Source organism: Sapajus apella, unplaced genomic scaffold, assembly GCF_009761245.1.
Source record: "Sapajus apella isolate SASKATOON/1434 unplaced genomic scaffold, GSC_monkey_1.0 scaffold3, whole genome shotgun sequence".
Taxonomy (NCBI): domain Eukaryota; kingdom Metazoa; phylum Chordata; class Mammalia; order Primates; family Cebidae; genus Sapajus; species Sapajus apella.
The window spans coordinates 55,259,733-55,273,830 of NW_022436943.1; the positions used below are offsets into that span (position 1 = coordinate 55,259,733).

General features: G+C 41.1%; 1 protein-coding gene across 1 annotated transcript in view; it reads right to left on the reverse strand.

The window, feature by feature from the left end:
* Positions 1-940: 940 nt before the first annotated feature.
* The window catches only part of KCNQ3 (potassium voltage-gated channel subfamily Q member 3), a 350,151-nt gene continuing 336,993 nt past the window's right edge, over positions 941-14,098 (reverse strand). Inside the window, exon 15 of the mRNA XM_032253747.1 lies at positions 941-10,104. Coding sequence (XP_032109638.1) covers positions 9,370-10,104 — 735 coding nt within the window. The 3' untranslated portion in view covers positions 941-9,369. The remainder of the gene's footprint in view (positions 10,105-14,098) is intronic.

Genomic DNA, 14,098 nt, shown 5'->3' on the forward strand with positions numbered 1-14,098 from the left:
CTCTAATATGAGCCAGTACCATGCTTTTTGTTTCCATAGAACTCTTGATATCTCATTCATTGTGCTTCTCACAGAACTGAAATGATATTAAGGCCAATACCACATTAAATTGTGAAATACTGCATCTCCGATGCTTGGCATATGATAGATATCCAGTTAGTATTTCTTAAATACATGGTTCTTGAACTGAACTGAATAGAAGGAAAAAAAAACAAAACAAGGATTATAGTCAATAATCCCTTCACAGGGATTACACCCACCAATGGTCCAATTCATAATAGAGACGTATTCAGGTCATGTTCTTGTTTGCTGCATTTGAAATATGTACTACTAATAGATAACTCTTGCCAACACTTGATGCTATTAAACTTCTGCCTCATACATATTTGGAACTCCAGTGACTCCTAGGGGAACTTTCTGGTTCTCTTATTCCCTGGGCAACAACTACCCTTGGGTTAGACCTAGTCATCACTCAGTACTAACAAGGAAATCTACAGGATCAATCACAGTATTCTGGTGAGCAAAGCTATATATTCAACACATTTCCTCATGTTGGGCATTCATGAAGACTACATTTCCCAGCCTCCTTTGCAGATTATCCCATACAGTGTGACTGAGTTTAAGCAATGAGTTCGTGAGTGAGAATAATGAGTCACTTTGAGTCCAAGGCAGGAAGATGTGGGTAATGATTTTCTAGATGCTCTTCTCCTGGCTCTGTAGCTAGAAGTGAAGGACTCCAGCTCTTCAGTAGCCCAAATCCTTGCATCACTCTTTGCAACTCAGACAATCCACACTGGACTGTAATTTGAGCAACAAATAAATCTTTGTTGTGTTAGGCCATCGATATTTAGAGGTTTTCCATTAGCAGCAGTCAGTGTTATCTATGATAAATAATAAAATCTCATAAAAATTGTTTTGAAGCAAATAACATTCTTCCACATAACCACTGAAATGTCTATTTATTAATAAGTGGTGCAGTATTTATTTAAGATAGAACATAAAAAATCAGGTAAGAATTATTTGCATAATATATATGGAAATCAACCTATTAAAGTTGTTCAAATATTGGACAGAGCCAGAATATAAATTACACATACAGTTTAAAAATTACAGGAAATCATATTATAAAGAGCACTAAAGGCCACTTGTGGAATAGTTGTGTTCCCTTGTAAGCCAGAATGTGAAGAAAGCCTACTCGTAGCAGGGAGACAAACCCAGGGAGCAAGGCACCAGAATTCTATGCCATAAAAAGGGGTTAAAAAATACAACCCAAAATCAAATATAATGGATTCATGTCACTGGGAACCTCAATTTGTTCTTCAAAGATGGGTGTTTTCAATCACTGCTACATTAGAAAAAGGAGGAAAAAAATAGCCATATCCTATCTGAAGCAAGGCAGAGATTATTTTCCTCTTTAAAATAAGGAAGGACTGACAAATCTGATGAAGTCCACCTGTCTTTCTGAGATGATTTTTTAGGATGGGACAGAGCTGACTTCACCTCTCCAACAGTGAATCTCTGACCCTTGGCAAAATGGCTGCCCTAAATTTTGCAACTCGGCCCCGACCAGGACTCTTAACCCTCAGGGGAACTGTGGGGGTGGGAGCTGCCCCCTCCTTGGAAAAGTATTCAGAAGGGTAAAGAAGGGCCCAATTACCAGATCAGATTTGCTTCCATGGGAAACCTTGATCTTTTAATACTGAGAAAGAGGACATAACTGTTCTGAGTTTTTGGCCTCCCAGAGAATGTTTTTAGACTCACCTGTTTTTGCAGAATTTCAGAGCTCTGAAATAAAGGTACAATCTAGAGACAAAAGACCAGAGTTGGCAGAGACATGGAGATATTTGAACTTGTTTGGCTGAAAACAATGACAGGAGCTCCTTGGGGGCAGAGAACAAGGGCTGCTTGTGGATGATTTGCAGCCACACCAAGCCCCAAGAGCTAATGGATTCCAATGTGAACCAGGTGAATAATTTATGTGGCATTACTTTCTGCCACTGACAGCTGGATTGTGAAGCCACTGAAAGGACCTGCTGAACAGCCAAGAGGAATAGCTGGCCCAGGCATCACTCTGCTCTCCAGGGAACTCATGAGTCTGTGATCATTTTACTGTAAAGCTGAGTAGATGTAGAAGGGCGAAGCATTGTGGAGGAGCTAGGGCCTGATTTGAGAGGAAGAGGGAGGGAGAATGAGCTTTACAGGTACACAGGCTTTGGTTAAATATGCAGCTTTACTTCTTACAATGTGTGACCTTTGACAAGGTCTTTTCCTTCACAGCTTCAGTTTCCTCATCTGTAAGATGGAGACAATAACATCTCCCTCATGGGGTTGCGATGAGGATTGCATGAACTTGAGAGAGCTATCATGTCACAGGCAATTCACAAGGAGCGCTTAGTATAAGTTTCTCTCCCCTTCCCTGACCTCACTTTTGTGGGCAGAGGAAGAGAATGGGACATCAAAATAAAATATGCTCTCGTTTTTTATTACTCTTAGGTAGCAAATTGCAGTCTGTTTGGCAAGCCTAAGAGAAATTACGAATACATTCATGAGCACCGAGCTGGGCTTTTGACTACCTAATTGTAAGCTGTTCTCAAATTATTCTTATATAAAGCCCATTTTCAGCTGTGTCAAAAATCATTATTTCCTCTGAAGCTTATTTAAAGCTCACAACAGTGCTATCTGGAGGATGAAGACTTAGGTAGAATGACAGTCGTCAAAATTACTGGACCAACTATTGTTGTCCTAGAGCTTCACCATCCTTCTTTCTGATTATCTCTTAGGAGCTTTCACTTCAGTCTGACTCAGGAGAACTGAAACATCCTAGCACAGGGATTCACAAGGACTGCTGGGGAGCCCTGCCAAATTCTGGAATATTTATCACGAGAACAATGTAAGTGGAAACTAACTATGAAGATGTTCATTTGAGCCAACAGAGGCCTGTTTACTTCCTAAAATAATTTCCTAGTTACGTAAACATAAGATGCATAAGATGTCCTAAGCTGAGTCCTGTTTGCTTCTTTGTAGCTTTTGGAGAAGGCCCTAGAGTATCTGCTTGTGACTTGACCACATGGGGATTCTCTGGGACAAGGCAAGAGGACTCAAGTTGTGCTCAGATGAGACCCAGAGATCCCAGTGCAAAGGGACACCTTTGGTAAAACTGGCCACTTTGGGTCATAGAGATCCCAAAAGAAATCATGCCTGACTTCTTAAAATCAAAACCATAGAGATTTATCAAGGAGAAACCCTGTTTAATCAGTCTATAGATGAGCATGCAACCTAAGGCATGAGTCTGGAGCTGAATGAGTCCAAGTGATGTGCCAAAAAGGTGAATCAGTCCAAACATGGAAGGACCAAGAAGGAACAAAGTAGGAGAGGGCAGAGGGTGGAGGGTAGAACTCCCGCATGGCCACAGGATTGCTCTTCTTCATTCCCTTTCTCAACTGCACCCAGTACCAGTGGTTTTTGCTAGGCCTTTTGAAGACAGCAGGAATCTGGGAGAAGGAACATCATCATCTTTCACGACATGGAACCATCCATCTTATTCCAGAGAAGGGAAGAATTCTTCAAAGGTATATCTGGTTTCATAGTTTCTCAAGTGGGCCAGGAAGTTCTTATTCATATTCTGAGCTCAACAGTGATGTTTTGATTTCACTTGTTATTTTACTTTTAGTTTTGTCTCCAACTTCTGGAGCACATATCAGAAGACCTGAGTTCTGGATTTATTCTGTGACTCTATCACTTCTTCACTCACTGAGGGGCGTGGTGTGATGTTCTTTGCTCTGATCTTCTGCTTCTTGATCTAAAAAGGCAGGTGATTGTTCTGGATGACCAAGGTCTCTTCTTGTTCTGTGTATCTTAGAATCCATGAAATTATGTCTCCTTGCATCTATGATAACAAGTCAAAATATGAATCACAATTTTCTTATAGGGTTGCTGAGGTTACAGCTGTCAAAGGCTGGGAACAAATCTCCCCAAGGAGGGTTTAAGCAAGCATCAACTCTTTCTTCTAGCAGTTCCCCCATTCATTGCTAGGGTGTTGTCTGACAGCCACCAAGCACCGTAGACATTCCTTGGGAAATCATGAGCCCTTTATTCTTGCTATTTGGCTTTATCTCCTACACGTCGTTCAGATGGCGCAACATCTGGTACTATATGTCCAATGGAACTGCCACAACTCAGCCACTGAGATCCAACATTCCTGCCTCTCTTCATTCCAGTATTTCTTCTCTTCCTTATTGTGGTGGACAAAAGTAAGCATTTTCATTTATAGAGATGTACTTATTTAAAAAGCAATGGTGAAAATGCCTGATTTAATAATTGGGATTGTATCTCCACCATTCTTTTTCATGAAAAAAAAAATTCTGATGTAAATTTAGAGTTTATAAGTGATACCAAAGACTGAGACAATTAAGTACATGCATATTGTGTTTAAAAAAAAAAAGAACATAAATATCAGTCCCTGGTATGCATCAGTCATTGTACTAGGGACTTTGTCTATATGTTGATTGTCTCATTTGAAAATCAAAACAGGGTAGAAGAGTCAAATGTTTTTGAACGTGCCGAAACTCAAATTTTCTTCCAGGTCATCTCTGTATGCTTCCTGTCTCTTTTGCACTGCCATTACTGGCTTCTAAAACAAGTAAAGCTATGCAGATAGCCTGGCCCCAACATATTCTAAACTGAGCATTAGTGATGGGCTGCCTGCTGGCTTGCTTAGGGGCCAGTTGTCCCAGTTTGGAATGGTGTAATATCAGCCATAATAGTGTGGGGTTGATTTGGATATAAAGAAACAACTTAGACTTAAAAAGTTCACATCCTGAAAAACAAGCCTTCAAGGACAAGTGAGGACATGGAGCAAATTCCTAAGGATGCCTGGGGTTCGGAAAGCAAAGAAGAATCTTTGGTTATTCATGAAAACCAAATACCAGCTATGTGGCATATTCTGGGGGAAGCATGGGGTGGGAGGACCCTGGGGTGTGTTTGGCAGCACTGTACAAAGGGCAGTTGACTTCTTAGCCTGCTGAACAAATTTCTTCTTTTGCCCCAGGAGAATCTGATCTGCAGGTTCCCATAAGTAGAGTAACATCTTTCTCTTGAAATAGGTGCTGTGCCATAGTCCATATCACAAGCTTCTCTTGGTCAACATAATGAAATGAAAGTAGCTCAGCTCCTTGCCTGGTCTCAATCTTGGTAGGGATTAAGAGAGAAGAAAGCTGGTTTCTCCAACAACCTTCCTCGGATTCCCTAGAACCCTTCTTTTTTTTTTTTTTAACCACAGCTTCCGTGGAGCTATGAAGTTCAAAGCATTGAATCCAAACTCAAAGTCCCCATTCAACCCACTCAGCCTTCATGGGGCTGATAGGATCATTGCCATTTTGATGTAGAATCTTTGCTCTCATTTTCATGTTTAATTTCCCATAATTTCCAAGCTAGGAAGCAGTTCTGTCTGTATAGAGTTGTTTGCAGGGATGAAATCAGTTATTTTCTTTTCCTTGTAGACATAGTTTGAAGGGACCTCTGATATTTGAGAACTCTAGATTCCTAGCATTTTGACGGCAGAAATTGTGGTTTTCTTATCTCTGAATTTCCAGTGCACTGCACAGTTCTGGCATACATTGGTGCTTAATAAATCTTGTCAAATGAATAAACAAATGACTTTATCTTTATTACACTCCCATTACAGTAGCATGGAATTATGAGAATGATTTTGCCAAATTATGAGTAGCTCCTGTTATATTAGATTTTTCTACAGAAAATTATTCTTTTAAACTACAGTGTCTAGGAAATTACCTTGCATAAAATAGGCATAGGATGCATAATTGCTGATTCATTAGTTCATTTTAACTTATATACATTGGGATTATCTAGTTATGTTTTCATAAAAACTAGGGCTTTGTAATATCAATGTCATGTCTAATAAGCCTAAACTCCCAGTCCTAAAAACAAAGTTACTCAGTTGCATTTTCTCAAGCTGATGTGTTTTTCTTTCCCTGCAATAATTTTTTTCTTAAACTTTTGATATCTGCTTTTGTGCTGGAATTTGATAGTCAAAACTCACATTTGATCTCAAGTCCTTTTTTCTCATCCCAATAGGATCATGTTTCACCTAACATTTGTGAAGTTGATTTATCTCATCCATTTTGATCGTGATAAAATATGACCTTTTAAATTTTTCATGTCACGTTGTGACCCGAAAGGACCAAATACATACATCATAGTTTCAACTATAAATATGCCTACTTTTGATGATGGAATTAATTTGTCAATATCTCACGGGGTTCTGTCAAAAGGACTGCAATTTCTTGGGCAACTTTCAGAACGACTAGTATATCTGCAGTCGTATCATCTTGGGTCATGTTATTAACCAGTTCCATTGGATTATCATGCTGTTCCTTTGTCTGACAAAAGGATCTTTGTGGGAGTACACACTGCTTCGTCCTGTAACTCATGTTCAATTCCAGACCCTGAATTTCTGCTTGCTCACTGTGAGCCATGTTGATGAGCTTGTCTCTAAGTAGGCAACTTGAGCAGGTTTGGTTTGCCTTTCTGGAATCTATTTTTTGGGAAAGAAAAGGAGAATATCAAGGCAGAATTATTCCAGAAGATCATGTTTCTCTTTTCATTTTTGTTTTCTTAAATGGGAAAAAGACAGCTCTTAAGGTTCTTATCATTTATTCATTCATAAAACATGTATTTTGTCTGTGTCTATACTGATAAAGACGACTTATTAGATGTTGGAAGATCAATGCTTCCCTGCTATTGATCAATATAAACCCAATCCCTGCTGTCCTGTTCTTATGATCCAGCAGGGAAGCTAGACTGCCTGCCTATGGTTTAGAAAACTATACAAGCTTTAATCCTTTCTAGGTTATTAAAAGAACCTAAGGTAATTCCTCCAATTGTGGATCAATGGTAAATACTTTAAGCTAGAACTCCATTGAGTTGCTGGAAAATGCATCTATTTGTAAGATATTTAGGTTAGTAATTTCTGCAAGAATATTAATAAGTTAAAAGATTAATTGGTGCATATGTGGAGAATGTGATTCACTCTCCTTTTTTGTTGGTTTCCAGTAACTTATGTACATAAAGAAGAGCATAGTAACATGTTGGATGGTAGGCAGTGTGATCATCCCGAGTGAAAGATTCCAGGAAGATCAGGAGCCAATAATCAACCCCTCAGGAAGGGACATAGGGTTTCTTAGATTATAATCCCCAGTGGCACTTTCAGCCATATTGAAGGAGTGGGGAAGTGACCCAAATCACTCATGCCCTTTGTCCTTCAGATTTCCAGCACATCAAATGGAAAACCATAAGGGATGGGCTTCATGTCTGATGTGTTGAGCATTCTGGTGTATTTCCCATCTCAGACTTTGAGATCTACACCCATCCATTTGTGGGGCTCTCAATGAAAAACACCTTTCTGCCACTCACCATGTCTGCCCTTGGCCAAGGACTTTGGGCTTTGGTTGTAAGCTCCTAAAGTCAGGGGTCAAGCTCTAATCATTACTGTATTTTGAGCTTTCTGTACAGTACCTGTTGACATGTGAGTTGAAAGGAACCTATCTCTGAGGAAGTGATTCTTCTCTTCAACATAGTGCCAAACTCTTGTATTAGGAAATGATGAAACCATCAGTCAAACGTCTGCCATAGCTACTGTGGCTCTTGACAAGACTGTGAAGGAGAATAGCAGTGGCAGTGGCATACGGACATTTGTTCAGGTCATCTGGATTATCTTGATCGTCACCAGGGCAACTATCCAGACCAGTGCCTAGGTGTGTGAGAAGAGTGAGACAATAATACTGTGGTGTGGTCATTTAGCTAATTCAATCTAGGCCTACCAGAAACCTTTTCCACCAAAGTTTTCCCAAGTATAACAACATCTCATAAGTGGCCACAGACGGCTTGTGCTTAATGTCACACCTGTGCAGCAGGGCAGTGCTTCCCAGGCTATCTGCTTACATTTTAGCTTGTCTCATGGTTACATGTGGTTTTAGTAGTTTCATTTGAAAAATGTGGGTTGGTTCCACACATTAGGAAAAGTAAAACTGGATGGTTCTGGAAAATTTGCCTATTTGCACATCAGTGAATGTAGTTTGCTGTATTATTTTTTTCTAGATCTAAAATGCAATGCAGCAAGCAAGCATGTTCTGTAATAAAAATGGAAGTCCCCTTCCTGCTGGATAAACTGAGTGCTTTCCACACAACACAAAGCCATATATCTTGGCACAATCTCTAGGATGCACGATATAAACGGAAGAGTGGTGTGGTGAGGGGAAACAAGGGCAGGGAGAGAGTGAGCACACCTGACTTTTGAGTCCTGGTTCTCTATGAGACAACTGAGTGACTCTGGGTGTGTCACTTTACCTGAGCCTAAGGTTCTTCATTTATAAAAGGAAGTACTTGGACTAGATACTTTCTGTGTGCCTTCTTGACTCTAATTTCTATTTTAGATGGATATTTTGTACTTCTGTATCGTGGGGAGAAATGTGAGTTGGAACTTCATTTTAAAGGCACTGAACATAGCTCCTGCCCAGAGGGGCATCTCACTTCTGATAAATTCCATTGCCCTTGGCTACATAAATTGAAAACTATTTTAACTTTGTGTGTGTGTGTGTGTGTGTGTGTGTGTGTGTGTGTGTGTGTGTGTGTATTCTCTCCCTGCTAATTCATAACTCATCAGAAATGCTACACTTGGGATTATCACCACTTTTTACAGATAAGGAAACTGAGGCATGATACTAAATAACATCAGACCAACTGAGGTCTTTTTGAGAGCTTTTAAAAGGTTTGCCAGTTTTCCCTTAAATATTTGTTGAGATTATTTGTTTTAGAAACACAATGACTATTTCATTCCTTTCCTAATGTTAGCTCAGCAGGCAGCCCCACTGATACACACTGTGGTTTTGTTGAGAAAATTATTTCCTTGCTTTCAAAACCAGTTAATCGCTGCAGTGTTTTATACAAGAGGGCAGTGATCCTAGAAATAAACTACTTTCTCTGCTTACTAAACCAAAACCCAAATCAGCCAACCAAACAGACAAATAGCATGGCTCATCACTAATTTCTCCCTGTACTGGTCCAATCGTGATCAAAAGCAAGAACAGCAGGTAAATGCGTAACCTAGAAGAGATTTGCGGTACCATTTATATAGTGTAAAGTCATGCAAACCATGCTGAAAAGGAAGCACTTTGTTGTGGTGACATGGGGAGGAAGAGGCTGTGGGAAGCCCCTGCCTGGGTGGGGCCACCACGCACACGCATGCATTTGATGCAGCCATTGGTGTCCCTGCTGGTAAGCGTCGGGTGTGAGAGTAAGTGAACTATACAAAGTCTGTCTACATTACAAGGAGGGGTCAACCAGTGACCCCTTTTAAGTGGGCTTGTTGGAAGGGGTCCATATTGAATCAGAAATCCCATCCCCTGTGGACGACAGAGGCATGGAGCCGCTGGGCGTGAAGGGGTCCGTGTCTGTGTCCGTCTCACCCTCGGCGAGGTACCGCTTCTCCCTCATCCAGCTCGACCCCCCATTGGGGCCAAACACATAATCATCTCTGTCCTGGGAGATGCTGAAGCCACTTGGAGACCTTTCCAGCTCCTCGTGGTTGACCGACATCAGGGACAGAGGTGTGTCGCTGTCCCGTGTGATGCTACATCTCTGCCGGGGGGAGATTCGGTCCGAGTAGGGGCCCGGCAGTTCAGCCTGGGAGTGGTAGCCCACTCCTGAGTCGAGAAGAGTCAAGATAGGCAGGACCGTGGGCCTCTCTGCATATGTTGTTGCAGAGGGAGAAGGAGTTGCTTGAACCTTTGCAGAACTGGGTCCCCCTCTGGGTGGGTTCACAGGGTCATGTGCAAAAAACCCATAGGGGCTGACTTTGTCGATGGGCACCTGGTGGAAGCTGTACGGCGGTTCCGGGGGACCTGTCTCGGAATAGTTGCAGATGATGGTTTTCAAATCGGAATACCTGTTGTCCTCTTTCCTCTCCACCTCAGCTGGTGAGGAGGTCCCCTTGGTTGGGTAATACTCAGTGACGTGCACCTGCAGCCGTTCCATGTGCTGCATGTGCATATCCACAAGGAAGTCCAGCTTCTTTCCCATGTCCTGAACCTGGAAAATAAATGAAGCTGTGAACTGCCGCTTTCTCTGAGGGTGTGGGTCATTGCTGTTGGTTGGGAGGAAATATTCTAATAGTTTATTTACTTTTCAGAAGGGAAGAACATTCTTGCAACTCTTAATAATAAGATCAGCTAATAATTTATTTTCTGCCTCTTACTCACAAGCCTTGTACATGTATTAGTGCTAATCTAGAGAAAACCTAGGCAAGGTCTTTCTAGGGAGCAAAGGTGGAAAGCAGAGAGATGCTTTGAAGTGTTACAGGCCTGCTTTGTCCCCTAGAGGAGGAGATGGCCTTGCTAATGTGGCCTGGGTCAAGGAGCAGGAGTTCTCAATTTATGAACATTTCCTTAGACAGAACATGTGGATTGTTACTGTGTGTTTCTCTTACATAGTGATATAAGCCCGAAAAACACAAGGGCAGTGGTTAGCAAGAACTGAGTTTCCCAGAACTGAAGACCCTACCTGGCGGTTTGCTCTTGCCTGCCTAAATTGGTACCTTATTTGAACTTTTGTGAATGAATATACATGAGTGTGTGTGCACACGTGTGTGATGTTCTTGCTTTGGCAATTCACAACTCAACAAGAAACACTGTCGTCAGGTGTGTCATCCCATCTTACTGGTGAGAAGATGAGTACCATAACAGCAGTGGCCTGGATGGCATCTGAGCCTCAATAATAACCGACTCTTACAGAAAAGTTAGTATCTGACTCTGTTTTATGCACTTTATTGACTCGTGAATTTTACAACAGCCTGCAAGATGGATACTATTATTATCTCTATTTCACAGGCAAGAGAACAAAGACACAGAAAAATAAAGTAGAGCTGAAATTATAAATTCAAATGTAAAAATCAAAACAAAATTCTTGATGTAACAAAAAGGAAATAATTCTGATTTTCTCCTACCTCTCCTGCACAGATCCCATTTCCAGTTTTGAATAAAACGAAAGGATTAATATGATCCTTGAAAAAACGGCAGTACCATTTATCTAATGTAGAGTTGGGCAGATGATACTATACTATGAGCTCTTTGCTATGAAAGCAAGAGTGAGCTACATGGTTCTGTGTGTGAGCAGATTTCCCTTTCCACCTTAAATGGATCTCACCATAGCCTGCCCTCCTCCTGGCCTCTTCACAAGGCCACCACTAGCCTGGACATTGAGAAAAGGAGGACATGCAATATACAGGGGCAGGTCACTAACATTTCCTAAGGGTCACCATGAAATGCATGATAACTGTAGCTGCCATCAAGTGTTCACTGTGCCCACTAATATTATTATGAGGTAATTTTCATGTACCAATGTAATCCTCACAGCAACCTAATAGGGTATTATAATCCCCATATTACAGATGAGGAAAACTGAGGCTCGGAACAATAATTAACTTGCATGTGAACATGGAATAAATGCTCAATCAGTGATTTCATTTCCACATCTTTTTGAATCGTAGGTAGTATTACTCAAGTATCTTATCTCCCTTTGAAAAACAATACAGGTATTGATCGACTTACGACCTATGCAACTTACGACCATTCGACTTTACGACCACAATCGCTAGCCGCGACTGCTCCGCATCTGGCAGCGCAAACGTTGCCCAGCTGGGCGTACGACAGTGCAGACCAGCTTCCGGCAGCACTACCATCTCCGTGTGCACCATTTCAACTGTTATCCCAGACTCGGTACAGCAATTTGTGTTTTGTGTCTTGGATATTTTTCATCAAACCCCTCCCAAGATGTCTACCAAGAGGAAATTGTCTTTGTCTATGCCTCAGCCTGCCAAGAAGGAAAGAAAGGCCATCGATCTCCACACGAAAATGAAGGTAATTAAGCAGTACGAAGGAGGAAAGAAAGTGAATGTGATCACACGTGATACGAAGTTATCACACTCGACTGTGTCGACGATTTTGAAAGATAAAGAATTCGTGAAGCTGTGAAAGGTTCTGCACCCATGCGATCAACAGTCATAACAAAGCAACGAAGCGGGCCCATCCACGAAATGGAGAAATTGCTATATATTTGGATGGAAGATCAAATTCAAAAACGGACACCATTAAGTCTTTTTACTGTGCAGATGAAGGCGAGAAGTCTATTTCAGACTCTGAAGGGGTGTGCTGGAGAAGATTACAGTCAAGAATTTGTAGCAAGCACTGGCTGGTTCCAGAGATTCAAGAAAAGATTCCAGATGCATAGTGTTCAAGCGACTGGAGAAGCAGTGAGTGCGGATGAGGAAGGAGCACGTAAGTTTCTTGACAGTCTGGCTGAATTAATTACAGATGAGGGGTATCTAGCAGAACAGATTTTCAATGTTGATGAAACTGGATTATTTTGGAAACGGATGCCAGCACGCACTTATATTCACAAAGAGGCCAAAAGCATGCCGGGACTTAAAGCATTTAAGGATAGGCTAACTCTGCTGCTTGGCAGGAACATCACAGGGTTTAAGCTGAAGCTTAATTTATCACTCAGACAACCTGCGTGCGTTCAAGAATGTTAACAAGCACACACTGCCCGTCTACTTTTGTTCTCAACGTAAAGCATGGATGACACAAGGATTGTTTGAAGACTGGTTTTTGAACTGTTTTATTCCTCAAGTTTGAGAATATTGTTTGGAGAAAGATATTCCTTTCAAGGTTTTATTGCTACTCGATAAAGCGCCTGGTCACCCACCACATCTAGGCGATCTCCATCCAGATGTAAAATTTGTTTTTCTTCCGCCAAACACGACTCTACTCATCCAGCCTATGGGCCAAGGTTCGATTGCTACATTAAAGGCCAACTATCTCCGAACCACCTTCGCTCAAGCAATATCCGCTATAGATGCTGACTCAGAACTAACATTGCTAGATTTTTGGAAACACTACAACATTTTGATGTGTGTCAAGAATATTGCTACCGCCTGGGAGGCTGTGACGACAAAGTGCATGAATGGCATCTGGAAAAATTGTGTTAAGCGCTCTGTTAATGATTTTGACAGATTTGACAGTGAACATGAACTTGAAATGATTCGGGAAAAAATATTAAAACTCGCTAAAGACCTTTCTTTGGAGTGTGAAATGGAAGATGTCAAAGAGTTGCTAGACAAAGAGTCCGGAGAACTTACAAATGAAGAGCTAATCGAACTGGAAGAAGAAAGAGTGGCAGAAGAAGAAAGAGGAGAAGCAGAGAAAGAGGAGGAGGAGCCAGAAAGAAAGTTCACCACTGAGGAATTATCAGACGGTTTAACTTCACTGAATAAACTTCTTATACATTTCGAAGCAATGGACCCAAACATCGAACGATTTGCAAGGATTGAACAGATGGCGCACCGTGTGTTTCGTCCGTATTGTGAAATTTATGAAGAAAAAAAGAAACATACAATTCGGACAAAGCTCACCATGTTTATGAAAAAACCAACTGCGGTAACCCCAACTGCTGCCTCAGATGACGACATCAACGATCTGCAGCCAAGCACCAGCGGCCAATAAAATGTTTCATACATGTTTATATATTTTGATATGTTTTGCAATTGGGAAAATGTTTCCTATGGTATTTTTTACACCTGTATTTTGTATTTTTGTATGCTCCTGTATTTTGTAATTTTGTATATTTTGCAAATATTAAACCAGTTGTACTGGTAATGCAGCGTTTTACTTAAACCTGACGAATGTAAAAATAAGAAACAAAATGGTGTAGAGATGATACAAGTGGCATAAAATGAACAAAGAAAATTATGATATATAACAATAATGAAAGAAAATTATGATTAAAATATGACTTAAAGATTTTTATAACATCATTTCACAGTACTGTACATATAGCCTACTCAACTTACGACCAAATTGTGTTACGACTGGTCTGTCAGAACCAATCGTGGTCGTAAGTTGAGCACTAGCTGTAGTGGGGGCTGGGCGCTGTGGCTCAAGCCTATAATCCCAGCACTTTGGGAGGTTGAGGCGGGGGGATCACCTGAGGTCAGGAGTTCGAGACCAGCCTGGCCAACATGGCAAAA